The sequence below is a fragment of the Oncorhynchus kisutch genome, linkage group LG17, assembly GCF_002021735.2.
Source record: "Oncorhynchus kisutch isolate 150728-3 linkage group LG17, Okis_V2, whole genome shotgun sequence".
In the NCBI taxonomy this organism is placed as follows: domain Eukaryota; kingdom Metazoa; phylum Chordata; class Actinopteri; order Salmoniformes; family Salmonidae; genus Oncorhynchus; species Oncorhynchus kisutch.
The window spans coordinates 13,390,836-13,412,505 of record NC_034190.2 but is presented as its reverse complement, the minus strand read 5'-3'; the positions used below and the strand labels follow the sequence as shown (position 1 = coordinate 13,412,505).

The 21,670-nt window shown below is 42.8% G+C and overlaps 1 protein-coding gene across 1 annotated transcript in view; it reads left to right on the top strand.

Moving 5' to 3' along the window:
- The window catches only part of gabbr2 (gamma-aminobutyric acid (GABA) B receptor, 2), a 409,428-nt gene that overhangs the window by 97,508 nt on the left and 290,250 nt on the right, over positions 1 to 21,670 (top strand). Inside the window, exon 2 of the mRNA XM_031795138.1 lies at positions 15,973 to 16,110. Coding sequence (XP_031650998.1) covers positions 15,973 to 16,110 — 138 coding nt within the window. The remainder of the gene's footprint in view (positions 1 to 15,972; positions 16,111 to 21,670) is intronic.

Sequence of the window (21,670 nt, the reverse complement as noted above, 5' to 3'; positions counted from 1 at the left end):
GTAGTGCACTATGTAGGGTATAGGGTGGGAAGAAGTCTAATAAACCTTTCCAGCTGTGATGAGAGAGGAGGAAGAGCGAGAGAGAGAGAGAGAGAATGGCCTGGACCAAACAACTGGCTGATTTCGATGCTCTGAGCTTCAGTCTGTCAGTGTGGATTTTAGAAGCCGACTGAGTATTCTGCTTCCGCTCTACACTGGAGGAGGGTCTTTGGTGTGTGTAAGAATTGAAGTGATTGAAAGAAACCACCTTCTTCCCTCTCTCCGCTTACCTCCATCCATCCCCCACTCTCAGTCAATCAATGTTGGACGCTCACTGAATACTCTGGGGTTTGTTGTATATATGTTACCACAGGGAGACTTGGATGCTCAGTGCCTACACTCCTTCTCTCCTCCTCCCCATCCCTCTTTTCCTTCATCCTTCTCCATATCCCTTTATGAGATCTCCATCTGGTAAACACAAGTCTTGTAGATCCCAGCTCTCCGAATTTCCGGAACTGCAAGTCTTTGGGGTCATTCGAAATCAAGGAGAGGTAATATTCACCATCGCTGGACCAGTCTACTACCCAGCGATGGTGAACACACACACACACACACACACATTCCATCCTCAGTGCTTAGCTCTATAATGGTACTGGTGCTACCCATAGGCCTGTAGGTGAATGTATGTGTACCATAGTGATGACTGAGTACAGTATATGGGTATTTTGCCTGTTTGTCAATAGATAATGCTTGAAACCATTTGACCTGAGTTGAGGCTTGAAACCCCCCTAGTCCCCTATGGGGAACCCTGTTCCATTATTGATCCAAATACAGCTGAACCACAGGACAGAACAGAGAAAGAGAGAAGGGTTCCCATGGCTCAATGTCAGATTATTAAGGCCTGTTGAAGGAGCTGGATTTGAGTAGACTAGAAACGGTTACTGGAATGTTTTACTTAGTTCATTGATGTGGATATAGTGTAGGTGGATGTTGTCAGTCAGGGAACCTGCTTCTGTATTGGAGTTTCTACTTGTTAAATCATCAAAGAACATAAATAAATAGTCATGTGATACAATAATTTGTTGCAACAGACAGTTTCCCCCACCTCTCTATAGTGCATTTCAATATCTGCATCCAAAATTGCACCCTATTCCCTTCATAGTGACCAGGGGCCCATAGGGCTCTGGTCAGAAGTAGTGCGCTATATAGGGAATAGGGTGCCATTTGGGACATATGCTATGTCTAGTTGAGAGGATTAGTTAGGTCAGTATGTGCATCAGTGAAGTAGGTTATCTAATCTGCTTTAAAGCTGACGTCGTAGTGCTGCAATACCCAGTCAGTGGATTGGTCTCAGTTGAACTTTGACCTCTTTGACTAAAGGGGATATTTACAGGACGCACATGGTCAGTTACTATGTGGATGTATGCCAAGAGATAGTATCTGTGGATCCTATACACCAATAGGCTTTCAGTAAATATTAGTGGAATGGTGTACTCTACAATGTATTACTATATTTCTATATTAGATTAATATCAATACTACAGTATGTTTTTATTCAGCATGCATTTGTTTAAAATTGTAATGCTTTGGAATTGTGATGTCTACAGGCCTAAATTGCATGCCATTTCATCATTCACTTTTTTTTAAGTCATTGTATTTTTCTGCCTTTTGCCAGTGTGAACCTACAGTAGGTAAATCTCTATTCAAACCCTGTATTATGAAATGGCCTTCTCTTTCTCTCACCCCCATCTATCTCTATCTCTCTCTCCCCCATCTATCTCTATCTCTCTCTGCCCCATCTATCTCTATCTCTCTCTCCCATCTCTCTCTCTCTCTCGCGCTCTCTCTCTCTCCCTCTCTCTCTCTCTCTCTCTCTCCCCACGCCTCTCTCCAAATGGGGTCCTGGAATTTGGCATGTCATATATTATGTTGTGATGCTGTGATGTTGTGATGCTGTGATGCTGTGATATTGTGATGTTGTGATGCTGTGATATTGTGATGTTGCGATTCTGCTATGTTGCGATGTTGCGCATGTTATTAGCTAGCAGACAGCCTGTGTGTCGAGAGCAGACTGTGTGTGATACAGTGCTCTCCATCAAGGCTTACCACACACACAGAAGCATACACACACATACACACACACACACCACAGTGTAGTGCAATGTCGTGGGGCCTCAGGTTTCTTATTTGAGTGCAGTAATTTGGTTTAAATGGCGACAGGTGCAGCTGCTGCAGTTTCCACTGCTAGGCATTTCATCATGGTTAGCACCCACTGATTATCTCTTGTTGTTATCGCAATATCACACACACATGCACCTGGACATTTTATGGAGTGAGCTTCCAGATTCAATGACACAGAAATGGTTTGTCTTTGTTGTGCCATTGTGTTGAATAAGATTGTATGGACATTGTGTTCTTACTGAGAGAAGGGACCATGAAACACATTCTAATATTACATAATCTCCAGTTAATTGCAGTCTAACACATTGTATTAATATCTTGATTTCACGAATGCTTTGTTTGACTTATATTGTTGTTATGGTAACCATGGATTTCTCTCAGCACGAATACTGTAGGTCATTCTAAATACAATATTCTGAATAGAAATGTTGTTCCAGTGTCATTCAATCCTGAAGGACATTCAGACATTAGGGTGGGCATGATGAGGCCTATAGAATTTTCATCAACATCGGGCTGTGTCTGAAATGGTACCCTGTTCCCTATAAGGTGTATTACCAGAGCACTATGGGTTATTTAAGAGTAGCCCTTTTGACCAGAGCACTATGGGTTATTTAAGAGCAGTCCTTTTGACCAGAGCACTATGGGTTATTTAAGAGCAGTCCTTTTGACCAGAGCACTATGGGTTATTTAAGAGCAGCCCTTTTGACCAGAGCACTATGGGTTATTTAAGAGCAGTCCTTTTGACCAGAGCACTATGGGTTATTTAAGAGCAGCCCTTTTGACCAGAGCACTATGGGTTATTTAAGAGCAGCCCTTTTGACCAGAGCACTATGGGTTATTTAAGAGCAGTCCTTTTGACCAGAGCACTGTGGGTTATTTAAGAGCAGCCATTTTGACCAGATCACTATGGGTTATTTAAGAGCAGTCCTTTTGACCAGAGCACTATGGGTTATTTAAGAGCAGCCATTTTGACCAGAGCACTATGGGTTATTTAAGAGCAGTCCTTTTGACCAGAGCACTATGGGTTATTTAAGAGCAGTCCTTTTGACCAGAGCACTATGGGTTATTTAAGAGTAGCCTGAACAAAGGGTGCTAACCCTTTGTTCAGGGTTAGCACCGGCCATCTTCTGCAGTACTTAGCTACTTTGTTCAGGGTTAGCACCGGCCATCTTCTGCAGTACTTAGTTACTTTGTTCAGGGTTAACACCGGCCATCTTCTGCAGTACTTAGTTACTTTGTTCAGGGTTAACACCGGCCATCTTCTGCAGTACTTAGTTACTTTGTTCAGGGTTAGCACCGGCCATCTTCTGCAGTACTTAGTTACTTTGTTCAGGGTTAGCACCGGCCATCTTCTGCAGTACTTACCTACTTTGTTCAGGGTTAGCACCGGACGTCTTTGGCAGTACTTAGCTACTTTGTTCAGGGTTAGCACCGGCCATCTTCTGCAGTACTTACCTACTTTGTTCTGGGTTAACACCGGCCGTCTTTGGCAGTACTTAGCTACTTTGTTCAGGGTTAACACCGTGGTCAGTGTCTCTCCCTGAGAGTGGTCGTGGAGTGCCTCTGTGTCTGAGCCCAAACAAGAGGCAGTGACGGGGGACTGGATCTGGCCTGGCGTTCTCCTCTCTTCTCTTCTATTCTCATCTCCCCTTCTCTCTCCATCACTCCATCCACCATTAACCCCTAAACATCTCCGCTGTCTGAATAGTTTCTGATGAATGCTTCTGTGATTATGTCTCCAAATCACATGCTAAATATACAATAGCTGTCAAAAACCAAGCTCTACCAAGCTCCACCAAGCTCCAACAAGCTCCACCAAGCTCCACCAAGCTCCACCAAGCTCCACCAAGCTCTACCAAGCTCCACCAAGCTCCACCAAGCTCCACCAAGCTCCACCAAGCTCCACTAAGCTCCACCAAGCTCCAGCAAGCTCCACCAAGCTCTACCAAGCTCTACCAAGCTCCACCAAGGTCCACCAAGCTCTACCAAGCTCCACCAAGCTCCACCAAGCTCCACCAAGCTCTACCAAGCTCTACCAAGCTCCACCAAGCTCCACCAAGCTGCACCAAGCTGCACCAAGCTCTACCAAGCTCCACCAAACTCTACCAAGCTCCACCAAGCTCTACCAAGCTCCACCAAGCTCTACCAAGCTCCACCAAGCTCCACCAAGCTCCACCAAGCTCCACCAAGCTGCACCAAGCTCCACCAAGCTGCACCAAGCTCTACCAAGCTCCACCAAGCTCTACCAAGCTCCACCAAGCTCCACCAAGCTCCACCAAGCTCCACCAAGCTCTACCAAGCTCCCGGCCCGGCCACCTCCTTTATTTACCGCTCAGAGCGGTGCTGTGTGGGTTGCTGTGGCAACCCGGCGCTGGTCAAAGCACCGCCGGTAAGCCAGATTGTGTGGCTGTATGTACGACAGAAGTAGAGGGAGGGAGAGAGAGAATGAGAGAGCGAGAGAAAGAGGGAAAGGGGACTGGCCTGCATGTGTTCGTCAACGCTCAAAGCATACCCCCCTCCCCCATCTTTCTCTCTCTCTTTCCCTCCCTCTCTGGTGGAGAAAATAGCCCCGGCATAGTGCTGGTTGGCCACCACTTTGTGACCATTGAATGGGAGGCTTTTGGCTGTGATTGGACCAGGGTGAGGAATAATGGCTGGGGGGGTAGAGTGAGGTCACATGTCTCGTTCCCGGGGCTACGAACAAGTATTTCATCACAGACCTCACTGGAATGTACTGTATGTCTGTTTCATCCGATCTCCTAGACCTATAGTATTTGAAGAAAAACTATAACTAGCATGCTGTTTACATCTGAAGGATTCACAGGGAAGGATGATGAAGAAGGCGTGGAACAGGAGTAGTAACAGGAGGCTGTAGGAGAAGCCGTGTTTGAGGGCTTGTGTGAACACAACAGTTATGATAAGGCAAGCAAGGCCTCAAACGGCCATATTCCAATTCAATCAATGATGGCATTTGTTCTGGAATTGAATGATGTATCCTCTAGTTGTTGTCATGGACACCTAATGGAAATAATCAGTGTTAACGTCATCTATTACTCCAAGTAGGGTTTATGTTTCAACAACACCTCTTTCCCTGTGGCACTGTAACTAACAGAACAGCTGGACTGCTGTAGTTTTGTGTTTGTATTTATTATGGATATCCGTTAGCGGCTGCCGAAGCCGGGGTCCTACTCTTCATGGGGTCCAGCAAAAATGAAGGCAGTCTACATTATAATACAATTATTAAATATTAAAATAGATATTTCAACATATTTCACAATACATTTAGTGTGTTTCCTCCATCCACGGCTCTACTACAACACACTATCCAGGTGTGCATGTGTGTGTAGTGTGTACGTTATGTGTGTATAGTGTGTATGTTATGTGTGTGTTTGTACCTGTGTGTGTGACTCTTCACAGTCCTCGCTATTCCATAAGGTGTATTTTCATCCATTTTTTAAATCCGATTTTACTGCTTGCCTAAGTTACTTGCTGTGAAATAGAGTTCCATGTAGCTATGGCTCGATATAGTACTGTGTACCTCCCATAGTCTGTTCTGGACCTGGACTTGTGGGGTATGCATGGGCGTCTGAGCTGTGTGCTAGTAGTTTGAACAAACGGCTCGGTGCATTCAACATTTCAATACTTCTTACAAAAACAAGTAACCATGCATTATATTAATATTAGCTCTACGTGTACATACTATTTTTTAAATATATTTTTTATTCAAGTTTTACAGAATATACATCAACATAAGTACAAAGATTTTACCATATCCCAACTACCCTCCCTTCCTCCCTCCCTCCACACACTCCCTGCCGCTTGTTTTTTTTAAATTTAAAGATAGCCAGGGGCACACTCCAACATAATTTAGAAATAAAGTGTGTTTAGTCCGCTAGATCAGAGCCAGTAGGGATGACCAGGAATGTTCTCTTCATAAGTGTGTGAATTGGACAATTTTCCAGTAAAAATGTAACAAGTACTTTTGGGTGTCACTCCACTAAACTTGCATCTCTGAAGTAAAGATCTACTGACTCTGGGTACCTTTCTTCCCCAGACAAATGTGGTAACAACCTGATGGATTGATGTAAAACAAAACTTTGATGAAAACAATGGGATAGATTGAAATAGATAAAGGAATTTGGGTAAACTGTTCACTTTTACAGCATTAATCCTTTCTATAAGTGACAGTGGTAAGCTACCCCATCTCTGAAAATCAGATTTGATTTGCGTAAGGAGGGGAGCAATGTTTGCAGAGAGCATGTAAAAGAGCATGTAAAAGAGCATGTAAAAGAGCATGTAATGAACGAGTTACGTTCACTCCAAGGTATTTGAAACCAGAGTAGCTAAGCTGAAAAGGCAAGTCTGTCTGCTGGATCTGTAGTACTGCTGGATTGACTGGGAAACACTCACTTTTCTGGAGATTCAGCTTCTAACCGGAGAAAGAGCCAAAGTTCTCCAGAATAGAAAAGAGAGAAGGTAAATAGATTACAGGGTTATTTACATAGAGTAACAAATCATCTGCATATAATGATAACATATGTTCAACTCCTTCCCGTGTTACACCTTGGAAAGTGGAGAATGCCCGTAAAGCTACTGAAAGGGGCTCAATAACAACGGCAAATTATAAAGGGGACAGTAGGCAGCCTTGGTGTGTCCCAGGTTCCAGGGCAAAATAATTAGAACGGTTGTCATTGTTACAGACACAGTCCTGGGGATATGTATACAAGAGACGAATCCAAGAACAGCAAATTACCATATCAGGGGAGTTGGATAATTGTTTAAAATAAATTATGCTAAACAGCGTCCGAATACAAATTTTTATATCTGTTCTTTATTTAGCCGGTTTGTTCCTGTGATATGAGTCCTGGTAAGACTACTTCCAGATGCCTCTCTAATCACCTTCGCCAGCACCTTTACATCCACATTAAGGAGGTTTAGGGGCCTAAAATGTTGTAGTTGGGTAGGTTTCCTGAACATGTATGAATGATCAATGGGGCATAATAAAGGAGTGAAAAGTCCTAAATAACGTTATCTGGAGGAAAAAAGGAAAAAAGAAAAGCCTGGAATTGTAGACATGCATTACTACACTAGCAATCCCAAACATGTAGTTTAAATAACAACTACACAAGGCAGTATTAGTCATTTTGATCAGTTCTATAGTGTTTCTGCAGAGTAGAAAAGGAATGGCAGCAGGGGGAAAAAGGCCCTGCCACAAAAATCAAAACATACCTTCGACTTGCAGGGTAGGCTAGGTTAAGCTTGCTACCTGGCAAAATAGTAGGTCATAGATTCAAGATATGGGTCAGAAGTGACTGTCCAACCTCGTGGGAGTCGAACTGTAGCTTCCCCCCATCATGTTCAATGTGGAGACGAGCAGGGAAGCGGAGTGAGAATTGAACTTTTACGTGCATTTCACGTCAAGTAATTTAGCTCTTTTTTTGGCGACAGTCGAGCTGAGGTCAGGAAAGATGAACACCTTGAGTCCGCAGAAGTGTAGCTGGTCCCTTCCCTTCCTCTGGAGGATGCACTCCTTGTCACGGTAGTAGTGAAAGCGGCCGATAAACACTCTAGGCTTGGAGTTGACAGCTGAACGATGGCTGGACCCAGCAACTCCGCGAAGAAGTCTGAAATGAACTAATGTAAAAAGCAGTCCCCTCCTTCAAGTTTCTCTCGTATAGCCAACAACTGGAAGATTGCAACAGCGAGAAGTGGATTCCAGGTCATCGGTCTTGTCAATCAGCTTTTGGTTTTTCGGAGCACAGACAGGCGACCATTTTCTGAAGGGCTACTATGCAGTCACTGTAGTCACACAGGTCATGTTCAAAGCCATCAAGCCGGCGGCCTTGTTCATCTGCAGCGGCTCGGACACCATCCAGGACGGTGTAGAAGGTGGCTAGAGCAGCATCGATGGCAGTTTTGAGCTGTGACAAGGGTAGTTGTCATTTACGACATTAGAACCACACAGAAGTTCTGAAGAACTGTGGAGAGTGTGACCATCATGGTTGAAACATTAGTTACAGGTCTTTTGCTCCTCAGATCGTGTGACATTTGAATCAAAAAGGTAACTTACGAACTCATCAATCAAATCCGATATGTAAGAAAGTGTAATGCAAACCAAAAATTGGGCTAAATGAATTAATGCACCTCATCCACAAGCTTCTTCTCCATTCACATGCTGAACCGGAAGCCTACGTGTACATTTAAGGGCCAGCCGTGCTGCCCTGTTCTGGGCGAGTTTTCCCAATTCCCTCTTTTTGGCACCTGACCACACAACTGGGCAGTAGTCCAGGTGCAACAAAACTAGGGCATGTAGGACCTACCTTGTTGATATTGTTGTTAAGAAGGCATAGCAGGGCTTTATTATCGACAGACCTCTCCCCATCTTAGCTACTGTTGCATCGATATGTTTTGACCATAGCAGTTTAAAATCCAGGGTTACTCCAGGCCATTTAGTCTCCTCCTTTAGTTGAGGTTTAGGGTTTAGTGAACGATTTGTCCCAAATACAATTCTTTTAGTTTTTGAAATATTTAGGACTAACTTATCTTTCTACCCATTCTGAAACTGACTGCAGATCTTTGTTTAGTGTTACTACAGCTACTTCTCACTGCAGTAGCTGATGTGTATAGTGTTGAGTCATCTGCATACATAGACAAATGGGCTTTATTCAGAGCCAGTGATAGGTCATTAGTAAAGATTGACAAAAGTAAGGGGCCTAGACAGCTGCCCTGGCGAATGCCTGATTCTTCCTGGATTATGTTGGAGAAGGAATACCATTAAAGAACACCCTCTGTGTATAGCAGGTGGTGTAAAGCCATAACATATATGTTTTTAAAGCAGCAGACTATGATCAATAATGTAAAAAGCCGCACTGATGGCGGACTGAAGATGGTGGACTGAACTTAGTTATGTAGAGCACCTCAAGATAAAAACATAATATTCAATATCGGTATATTAGACTAAATATTAGCAATCTGGTGGATGATAATCTTCAATCTGGATGACAACACAAAATAAATCTTAAGACTAGAAACATTTATCGACAAGTATTACGGAAACAATCAACACCCAAACATGGCGGAGAGTAAGACAGGGGAACCTATTTCAAAACGAAAACTTGACTCTTCTACAAGACACAGACAATTAAATATTTTCACCACCGGGAATGGTAAAGGTCAAAACCGATCTGTTAAAATCCATAAATGACAAACTGGGTATACTTGAATTAGTCAGTAAGGATATAAAAGAGTTTAAGGCAGACCTCGAGATGAGGGATGAAAAAGCTGCGACATTGGAGAAAGATACAAACAAGCTAAAAGGGAAAGTCAACAAGATTGAAACCAAAGTTAATGAGAGAAGCCTTACTTGACATACAGACTAGATCCATGAGAGAGAATCTAGTACTTACAAGTATCCAAGAGAAAGAAGGAGAAGTTCCTGAATCTGTAGTTAGAGAGTTCCTCCTTACAGAGCTTCAGATTCCACGCAAAGCTATCAACAAAATCCAACTCGAATGTGTACACCACTTCGGAAAGAGAAGGCAGAGGTATGAACGCCCAATAGTTGACAAATTTGCTTTCTTTAAAGATAAAATAATGGTTAAAAGCCTGGGTAAAAGACTTGCTGGAACCCAAATTGGCATGAATGACCAGTTCCCGAAGGAAATTGCAGAACGGTGTAAGGTTCTGTATCCAATGTTCAAGGAAAGTAGATTGAAAGGGAAACGAGTAGCTCTCGTCGTCGATAAACTATATATTGATAACCAGTTGTTCAGAGACACAAAGACTACTCCATGGCTGCAAAGTTATTATAGATGAGGAAAATGATGAAACACAATTCTAGCCCGGTTATGGATTGTAATAATACAACAAAAAATATAGCTTTTCTATATATCGTCAAATATAACTAATTGGAACACAAAAGCACTAATTCAACATGGTGAAGATAAAAACTCAGTAAACAGAAGGCACAGTATGTGTAGGTGGTGAGGTGTGTGTTTTTTGATGTTTGGGAAAGTGTGGCGTTGAGTGAGAAAGGAAATGGTTGCATATACCAGAACCAATGTTTGATGAATTAATGAATTACACATCTTATTTATTTATTGTCCTATCATGGGGAGCTACATTTTTAAATAAATTATACATCTAGTTTATTTATTTAGGACCCTATATTGATGGAACGGTCCACAACCCTATACTCTAGACACCCACCTGAATGACCCAGATACTAAGGAGAAGTCCCTAACTGTTTTATGGGCCTGCTGTAAGCGGCCTGTATGCAGCCAAAATGCGGTCAGAGACCTAGAGCAGCACCGCCCCCTCAAGATTCTGAGCCTGCTTGGCAGGGTTGGTCCTGCAAAGCCAAAGCCCTCTAAAGGGAGAGCATACTATACAAGGAAATTCTCAAAGCTGCTAATGCGAACCTTGACGACCTTGTACCTAGTCGGTGGGGATTCTGTTCGGGTGCCCCCACCCAGGCAGTGGCAGCGCTGGCAACACTAGCTGCAGTAACCCATGGGGAGGGGGTCACACTCGGACATTCAGAGAGGGGGCATATTATTGTGGCACTGGAGGGAACAAAATCAAAAGCCTGACTGCATGAAGATGCTTGGGAATATAGTCATTACGGGGGACCATGTTGTGGGTGTTTCAGGGAAAAGGGGAACATTTGACCTCCATCATCTACAACGTGACAATGGTTCATAAAATCACCCCAATTCTGCCCATTTTTTTGGCAGTATTGCAGGCCTTCTCATACAGCTGCAACTGTATATGCTTTCGTAAATTCTTGAGTTGGGCTCTGGGATGATGCAACTGTTCTTTTCTACTGAAACAATAGAATACTATGAAATATCGGGGACACCAGGCCTGGTTTTCATAGCTGACTTTGAAAAGGCTTTTGATAAAGTACGAATGGAGTTTATATATAAATGCCTAAAATATTTCAATTTTGTGGAATCTCTAATAAAATGGGTTAAAGTTATGTATTGTAACCCTAGGTGTAAAATAGTAAATAATGGCTACATCTCAGAAGGTTTTAAACTATAAATGACCAATTAAATGGTCTGACGGAGATGTGGACATACTCGGTATGCAAATCCCAAAAGAAAGATATTTTTTATAGAAAGAGCAAAAATAGATAAGCTCTTGCGACCATGGAAAGAAAAATACCTGTCTATTTGTGAAAAAATCACCCTGATTAACTCTTTTGTCATATCACAGTTTAGCTATTTGCTTATGGTTTTACCTACACCTAGTGACCTGCTTTTTAAATTATATGAACAAAAAATATTCAATTTGATTTGGAATGCCAAGCCAGACAAAATGAAAAGGGCCTATTTATATAACGAATATGAATTTGGAGGCCAGAAATGATTAAATATTAAAGCATTAGACCTCTCACTAAAGGCATCAGTCATACAAAAGTTATACTTCCATCCAAACTGGTTCTCTAGTAAATTGATAGGGATGTCTCATCCCATGTTCAAGAATGGTATTTTTTCCTTTATTCAGATTACACCTGCTCACTTTCGGTAGTTTGAAAAGGAAATCATCTCTAAAATACTGTTATTTTTTAAACAAGCCTTAGAAAGAAGTTGGTTGCAATTTCAGTCTAATCCACCTGAAAAGACAGGACAAATAATACAACAAATATTGAAACTATAAACTCAAATATTCTAATTGATTAAAAAAACATATTTTTCGAAGAAAAAATAAAAAAAGTGTAATTGTAGTGAATGATATCATAAATAGGACCGGTGGAGTTGTCACACATGCAGCTAACACAGACATATGGAAATGTCTGCTCTACCCAAAATTACAACCAATTAATTGCAGCATAAACACAAAAATGGAAGAGGCAAGTAGAAGGGGAAAAAGTAAGGAACTTGTATGTCGGCCCTGTATTAAAGAACATAAATAGTTAACGAAAAGTGTGATAAATAAAAACATATGCCAATTTAATTTAAGGACCAAAAGACTGACAGCTGTGCCATATAAATTGCAAAATAGTTGGGAAGAGATTTTCGATGTACCCATTCCATGGCACATGGTTTATGAATTGATATGCAAAACCATGCCGGATTCAAAATTAAATTTAAATTACTATACAAACTTCTTGCAACCAATATAATGTTATATATATGGGGGACACAATCTTCCCAGCTCTGCAGATTTTGCTGTGAGGAGGCAGAGTCATTAGATAATTTATTTTGGTATTGTCCATATGTAGCTCATTTTTGGTCACAGGTCCAGGAATGGCTGAAGAATTCAAACTTGAAATTTGAAATCTGCCTGGAACTAACGCTACAGATAGCAATACTGGGTGATTTGAAAAGCCATAGTTAATCAATCAATAATACAATCATTATTTTAGCAAAAACATTTTAATTTACAATCTGTCAAAGCTATGAGAATAGAAAGGTTCAGTACTTTTGTGAAGCATCACAGCACAGTTGAAAAATATATGGCAAGTAGAAATCTGAAATGGATGATGTTGAGAGACAGATGGGAGGGGTTTAATGGAGCTGGAGGGTGGGACTAATAACATGATAACCAATGTAAAACATACGTCTTCAGCCTCACTGAAGACTAGCAAATCAGCTCCCACATCATTATCATTTTCTCTCAGCCAATCATCAGTCATTCGTGTAAATACCGTGCATGTTGAAGGCCCTTCCCTATAAGTGTGCTGAAAGTCTGTTGTCAAGTTATTGACTGTAGTATTGTATCTGGTTAAAATTGAATACAGGCTGATTGGTCAGCTCTTTGAGCCAGTAAACAGGGCTTTACTATTCTTGGGTAGCGCAATGACTTTTGCTTCTCTCCAGGCCTGAGGGAACACACTTTCCTGTAGGCTTAGATTGAAGAGATGGCCAATAGGAGTGACAATATCATTCGCTGTCATCCTCAGTAGTTTGTCAGACCCGGTGACTTGTCATTGTTGATAGACAACAATCATTTTGTCACCTCTTCTACACTCACTATACGGAATTCAAAATTACAATGCTTGTCTTTTATTATTTGGTCAATTATTCTTGGATGTGTAGGTTTGGCGTTTGTTGCTGGCATGTCATGTCTAAATGTACAAATCTTGCCAATGAAAAAATCATTAAAATAGTTGGCAATATCAGTGGGTTTTGTGATGAATGAACCATCTGATTCAATGAATGATGGAACTGAGTTTAACTTTCTGCCCAAAATGTAATTTAATGTGCTGCAAAGCTTTTTACCATAATTCTTTATAGCATTTATCTTTGTTTCACAGCATATTTTCTCCTTCTTTTTGTTCTGTTTAGTCACATGATTTCTCAATTTGCCTTAGGTTTGCAATAGGTTTGCAATAGGTTTGCAATAGGTTTACAATAGGCTTGCAATAGGTTTGCAATAGGTTTGCAATAGGCTTGCAATAGGTTTGCCATAGGTTTGCAATAGGTTTGCCATAGGAATGCAATAGGTTTGCAATAAGTTTGCAATAGGTTTGCCAATTGGTTGTGTAGCCAGACAAAATGTTTACATTTATTTAACACCCCAAAATTAATCAATCGATATTGTTGTCATTTAACAACAGTCAATATACTGTACAAAAATTAGGAAGTCGACACTCCAAGCTATTTGAAAATGAAATCAGTAACTGGAGCTGTGTTGCAAGAGAGAACCTATACCCATAATGCTGCCAGAAACATAATTACAAAAATTATCGAGAATGAAAACACAATAAAGGCTGAAGGCTTATTTCCATTGAGGTCCTCTGTTCGATTTCTCATCCCTGCCACTGAGTCGCGCAACGCTGTCTTGGAAGGAAATCTAATTCAGACCTACATGATCTTAACAAGGTGAAACCACCTCAAAAGTGTAGCTTCACTGCATCAAGGTGGACATTGCCTCCGACTCTATATACACACAGGAGAACATCCTGAATTGACTGGTAATAATAGGGGCAAGAAGTGATAGGAATATCATTACAAATTCAGAAAATCACAGCAAAACTAGTTAGGGAGCTCACATAGCAATCAATAGAGCTATTCCATTTGTTTCCCTCGCTCTCTCTCTCCCCATTCTCTCTCTCTCTCTCTCTCTCTCTCCTCTCTCTCTCTCTCTCTCTCTCTCTCTCTCTCTCCCCATTCTCTCTCTCTCTCTCTCTCTCTCTCTTTCTTTCTACCCCTGTTCTCATCTCCCTCCCGCAGTTCTACAGAGCCAAGACCGTTGCCATGGTGATGGCTGCATTCTGCAGTAGCAGCAGTGGGATCGTCTCTCTCCCTCTCATCTCTCTCTCTTCCTCTTATCTCTCTCTCCCTCTCCCCCCTCTCTCTCTCTTCTTCCTCTCCCCCCTCTCTCTCCCTCTCATATCTCTCTGTCTCATCTCTCTCTCCCTATCCCCCCTCTTTCTCTCTCCCTCTCATCTCGCTCTCCCTCTACCCCCTCTCTCTCCCTGTCATCTCTCTCCCTCTCATCTCTCTCTCCATCTCCCCCTCTCTCTCCCTCTCCCCCCTCTCTCTCTCATCTCTCTCTCCCTCTCCCCCCTCTCTCTCTCTCTCTCTCTCTCTCTCTCATCTCTCTCTCCCTCTCCCTCTCTCTCCCTCTCATCTCTCTCTCCCTCTCCCCCCTCTCTCCATCGCATCTTTCTCTCCCTCCCCCCTCTCTCTCATCTCTCTCTCCCTCTCCCCCTCTCTCCCTCTCATCTCTCTCTCCCTCTCCCCCCTCTCTCCCTCTCCCCCCTCTCTGTTCCCCCCTCTCCCTCTCATCTCTCTCTCCCTCTCATCTCTCTCTCCCTCTCCCCCCTCTCTCTCCCTCTCATCTCTCCCCCCCCTCTCTCTCCCTCGCATCTCTCTCTCCCTCCCCCCTCTCTCTCTCATCTCTCTCTCCCTCTCCCCCTCTCTCTCCCTCTCATCTCTCTCTCCCTCTCCCCCTCTCTCTTCCCCCCTCTCCCTCTCATCTCTCTCTCCCCCCCCCTCTCTTCCCCCCTCTCTCTCCCTCTCCCCCCTCTCTCTCCCTCTCCCCCCTCTCTCTTCCCCCTCTACCCCCCTCTCTCTTCCCCCCTCTCCCTCTCCCCCCTCTCTCTTCCCCCTCTCCCTCTCCCCCTCTCTCTCCCTCTCCCCCTCTCTCTTCCCCCCTCTCCCTCTCCCCCTCTCTCTCCCTCTCATCTCTCTCTCCCTCTCCCCCTCTCTCTTCCCCCCTCTCTCTCTCACACATAATTTCGAGATATCACATCACGCCATGTTTTGTTCATTACTATTGTATTTCAGATTTGTACTCACATATTGCATAACAATGTATTTAAGTGCTACACTTGGACTTACAGGTATGCATTGCATATCTATAGGAGGCACATGTATTTGTAGTGTATGTTTAGACTTCTGTATATTGCTAACATAGTCTGTCTGTGTGTGCCTCACATAATTCTGTCCTTTCCAAATGAAAACTTTCCCCACAAACTCCAAAGGTGAGGTCCAGGTGACACCCTAGTCCCTATGTAAGGCACTTCATTAGATCAGAGCCCCTTTGAACCCTATAGGGAATTGGCCCATACTACCGTGCTACAGTAAGAGGTGTGCAGTACAGAGCACAATTAAATTTGTGCTTCCAACGTTGCATGCCAGCCACTTCCCAGCCCAAAATAGTCTAGAAAAATGTAATGCAGCTTTTAATCTCTCTCTCTCTCTGTCTCTCTCTCTCTCTCTCTGTCTCTCTCTCTGTCTCTCTCTCTCTCTCTGTCTCTCTCTCTCTCTCTCTCTCTCTCTCTCTCTCTCTCTCTCTCTCTCTCTCTCTCTCTCTCTCTCTCTCTCTCTGCCAAACCTCCTATCTGTCCCTATGCAGTGTGACAACGCCAAGGGATTGAGGGCCTTCTTCGACGCCATATGCTACGGACCCAAACACCTGATGATCTTCGGAGGGGTGTGTCCTTCTGTCACATCCATCATCGCTGAGTCACTGGAGGGGTGGAACCTGGTGCAGGTAGGACCAAGTCTGGTTGTTATGAGGAGGATAGGTTGGTCTGTTCCAGCTGGATTTGACCTCTTTTTGGGAGTTGTCTTTCTATTTAGCTTTGGTGGGGTTCCCTCTTGATATGATGTGAGATGGGACAAATGCGACTTTTGAGTTGTTAGGATAAGTGTGCGTGTGTGTGTGTGTCCGTGCGTACCCGTGCATGTGCAAAGTGTATGTGTGTGTGGGCTTGAGGTTGGAACCACAGTGACAGGGCATGCAAGTTTGCTAATTGAGTAATTTGTATGTTTGTTATTGGCTGAGCCCATGGTTCTGTAGATGGGGTCTGGGCTGGGGTCTCTGAGAGGTCCTAAATCATGGCTTAATCCTTCATTAACCTCACCAGGGGAAATATCTAATTGGTAAGTCTTTAATCCGGGACGATCCTTATCCATTTCATAAACCCAGAGACGGAAGAAAACAGGAAATATCAAGGCTGTGCCGTAAATGGCACCCTTACCCTGAATAGCCCTATGGACCCTGGTCAAACTAGTGCACTACATAGGGAGGAATGCACTAGTTTGTTTCTCATGTTATCATGTTTTTTCTCTCTCTGCACTGTTGGGAAGGGCTTTTAATTTACCTGTCTTATATCAGCTTGCTTGCGCTCAGATGGGAAGGGCTTTTCATTTACCTGTCTTATATCAGCTTGCTTGCGCTCAGATGGGAAGGGCTTTTCATTTACCTGTCTTATATCAGCTTGCTTGCGCTCAGATGGGAAGGGCTTTTCATTTACCTGTCTTATATCAGCTTGCTTGCGCTCAGATGGGAAGGGCTTTTCATTTACCTGTCTTATATCAGCTTGCTTGCGCTCAGATGGGAAGGGCTGAAACATTTGAGGTGTGTCCTTAAAAACATGATTCAAAGTGCTAATTTCAGGCAACACTGGTGGGGATATTTAAGATCAACAAAAAGCTGGTTTTAGCAGTAACACGGTTGGTTATGGAATTCATTTTGACAGCGGAAACGCAGCATATCCAGCCGTGATGCACACTGTCCATGTGAACATGGGACTAGAGTAATATGCTTCTGGTGCCTGTATACTTCGTATTAAGAAACATAAAAACGAATGCTTTTTCGTTTTATTTGATAAAAACCAAGCATAGTCTCCCCTCCTCTCAATGAAGGCTGTTTTTTTCCTGCCCAATGCAATCAAGTAGGCTAGACAAGACCGTCGACAAAGGGTTTGGCTCTTGACACGGCTTGGAAATACATTTTAATCACGGTAGCAAAACAGTGAGCTGCCATTCCCTTTTTATCTGGGTATTTTAGGCAGTGTGATCTGTAAGATGGTTGAAATATGTTCATTAAACATTATATTTGGGAGCAGTATAACGGTGAGTGGACAATCTCCCTTTCTCTTTATATTGGACCTTTGTCCAGCTACTGTGAAACGTCTGGATGTGCGTAAAACCCTCCTGCATCATTGTTTTAATATGATTTGCCTACAGGGAGCAATTATGGTGCCTGTAAGTGTATTTAGACTATTTAAAACTAGTTGTTGTTTCATTTTGTTTAGAATTTGACTAGAATTATTCACTCTCTTTTTAGGCCTTATCAATAATGAATTTTATCTTGCCTATTGACAATATTTGGCATGTCCATGCTCAGCCATGTTGTAATTTACAGTAGACCTAGCCTCTATATCAGTGTGCATGCTATGTAGGCCTATATATTTCCACAATGAAGCCATGCAATTACTTAGAACAATGTGGACTGCAAACAGGTTCAAGGAAACGTATTTAGCATAGATAGGATAGGTCTACATTTTCTTAATTCGTTTCTGTAAGCTATTTAACAAACTAGAACAGACTAACATTTGGAATTGGAGTTGATTCCAAGCAATACATAAAAGACCGTAAATACACAACTGGAAGCAACTACATATTTAGCCATGGAGCACCTTCTGATTGGCCAGTGAGAGGCCAAGCCTCTCTATTCATCAAAACCCAGCCCCTTTGTGTCACTGACAGCACTGCGTCGATAATTTTTTGTTGTGTAAATAGCAAAAAGGATTTCTGACACACCCCTGAACCTATAGCGCTACCGCCAGCTCTTAGATTTACCATTGAGTTATGCTTGTTAAAATTGAGCCCTGAAAAGTCAGTGACTTTTTTCAAAGCCTTGAAGAGCTGTCATTATGGTGAGATACTGTCAATTAATGGTGAGGAAGTGTAGTGGTGGTTGAGTACAGTCATCTCTGTGGAAGAGGGCCTTGGTGAACGTACACCCTTTGGCAAGGCGTACTCTAAGGCCATTCTTCAAGGTCTGATTGAAGCATTTCACTCCTCCATTGGCCTGGGGGTGGTAGTATGCTGTGCGGACGTGCTGTTTTCTAACATCAGAAAGATGACAAAGTCCTCTTGGAACTAACTAGTGTCCCCTTCAATTGGTCATTAGAGGCCGACTCTTGTCTTTAAAGTTCACTGATTCAAAACCTTTGTGTTTGAGAATGTAATTGCAGTCAGATTGACAAAGACTCCAAATGAACCGCTAAATTAAATGTACCCCAAAACCATACTATTCAAGGACTTCCATTTTCAATTCCAAATCCCTGGACCTTCATAGGAGGTGCAGTTAATCGGCTTGACTCACTGATGAAACTCAAACTGCTTTTGGATAATTTACAGTACCACTATGTTCTACTCTGGTTTCTTTGCAGATCCAGATTGCACTAGGCTAGCTATATGCCTCTCTCTCCATCTCCCTCTCTGGGCCCATTGACTTTCATCTGTCTCCCAGTGGATGGAAGCAGACCCTGTGCCAGGAACAGGGCAGGGCTGCAGGAGGCTGCCTGGCTCCAAGCTGCAGACGTAGGCCAGTGCATTGGGCCCTGACGTCAGCAGCCAGTGGGAGGTGCATTACTTTCCATGTCTGATCTATATGTATCAGCCTCATAAGAATTCTGTGAGGAGAGAGGAAGTGAGGAATAATATGTGTGGGAAGTTTTCTGGGATACTATATAGGCATGGAAACATATTGATTGTTGCTATTATCATGGCTAAAGGGAATTTGAGACATTTGAGGGGAAATGCATGATTGAGTGAATAGGTGTAACCCGGCTTTTGAATTGAGGCATTTTATTGGAAAATATGCATTTTTTCCATGGCTTCTAATGTGCTGCCCTAAATGAAAAGAAAAAACGTAATTTCCATATAAAAAGCAGAGACAGCTAGACAGTATTTAGACAGTGTCTATTAGCAACTTCACTGGACAACAATTCCTGAGAAATGTTTCATTATACAGTATATTCATTTACATATTTGTAAAAATAGATTTTTAATCAAGGAAGTGCCCCCCCCCCACACACACACTTGCAATGTTGCAGAATCATGATCAGTTTGCCGGCCCCATCTGCCATTGAATTTATAAAACTACTGATCCTCAAGCAGCTCTCTCACTCACATCCTGATTGTGGCTCACGTCTCATGGTATTGTTGAAGATACAGGCTCATTCTCTCTGCTAAGCACCAATTACTCTTTATAGCAGTGCTGTGTAGAGTACAGTAAGCTATGTGGTGATGGAAATGACTGCAAAAGCAAATGAAATGGAAGATAAGAATGCTACGAGGGCAAATAGACAGATGGTAAACGAGGGATGAGAGATAGACAGAGGACAGCAAGCTTTGAGCATTGGCTGAGAGAGAGAGGGGGGGAGGGAGATAAAGAGAGAGGGAAAGGAGGGAGAGGGAGATAAAGAGAGAGAAAGAGAGAGGGAGAGGGAGATAAAGAGAGAGGAAGCAATAGAGAGAGAGGGGGAGGAAGAGAGAGAGAGAGAGAGGGGGGAGGACAGGAGAAAGAGAGAGAGAGAGAGACAAAAACAATAAGTTTGCGCTTCAAATAAACACACACTTTTCTTTCTTCAGGGCTGTAGGGTGAGACCGGGATGCACTAGAACAGGCTGCAGCACCCTGCCTCACCCTACTAGAATCTGAAGTCAAATGTCTACATTTTGCTGATGATCTGGTGCTTCTGTCCCCAACCAAGGAGGGCCTACAGCAGCATGTATATATTCTGCACAGATTCTGCCAGACATGGGCCCTGACAGTAAATGTCCAGTTGCCAGGATCACAAATACAAATTTCATCTAGATACCGTTGCCCTAGAGCACACAAAAAACTATACATACCTCGGCCTAAACATCAGCGCCGCAGGCAAGAAGGGCCGTCTACGCCATCAAAAAGAACATACAATTCGACATATCAATTAGAATCTGGCTACAAATACTTGAATCAGTTATAGAACCCCTTTCCCTTTATGGATGTGAGGTATGGTATCCACTCACCAACCAATAATTCACAAAATGGGACAAACACCAAATTGAAACTCTGCATGCAGATTCTGCAAAAATATCCTCCGTGTAGAATGTAAAACACTAAATAATGCATGCAGAGCAGAATTAGGCCGATACCCGCTAATTATCCAAATCCAGAAAAGAGACGTTAAATTCTACAACCACCTAAAAGGAAGTGATTCCCAAACCTTCCATAACAAAGCCATCACCTACAGAGAGATGAACCTGGAGAAGAGTTCACTAAGCAAGCTGGTCCTGATGCTCTGTTCACAAACAGATCCCATAGAGCCCCAAGACAGCAACACCCAACCATCACAAAAAAAAGATAATTACTTGAAACATTGGAAAGAATTAACAAAAAAACAGAACTAACTACAATGCTATTTGGCCCTAAATAGAGAGTACACAGTGGCAGAATACCTGACCACTGTGACTGACCCAAAATTAAGGATACCTTTGACTATGTACAGACTCAGTGAGCATAGCCTTGCTATTGAGAGAGGCTGCTGTAGGCAGACCTGGCTCTCAAGAGAAGACAGGCTATGTGCACACTGCCCACAAAATGAGGTGGAAACCGAGCTGCACTTCCTAACCTCCTGCCAAATGTATGACCATATTAGAGACACATATTTCCCTTAGATTAAAGAGACCCACAAATAATTTGACAGCAAATCCAATTTTGATCAACTCCCATATCTACATGGTGAAATACCAGTGTGCCATCACAGCAGCACGATTTGTGACCTGTGTTGCCACAAGAAAAGGGCAACCAGTGAAGAACAAACACCATTGGAAATACAACCCATATTTATGTATATCTTTTTTGCCTTTTGAACTTTGTTTCAACACTATATATAATAATATTACATTTGAAACGTTTGTGAGTGTAATATTTACTGTTCATTTTGTATTGTTTATTTCACTTGCTTTGGTAATGTAAAAATGTTTCCCATGCCAGTAAAGCCCTTTTGATTGTATTGAGAGAGAGAGAGAGAGATAGAGAGAGAGAGATAGAGAGAGAGATAGAGAGAGAGAGTGGGAAGAGAAAGAGAAGGAGAGAGAGGGAGGGGGGAGAGAAAGACAGAAAGGGTGGGGGGCAGAGAAAGAGAAGGAGAGAGAGGGAGGGGGAGAGAGAAAGACAGAGAGGGTGGGGGGGAAGAGAAAGAGAAAGAGAAGGAGAGAGAGGGAGGGGGGAGAGAGAAAGACAGAGAGGGTGGGGGGCAGAGAAAGAGAAGG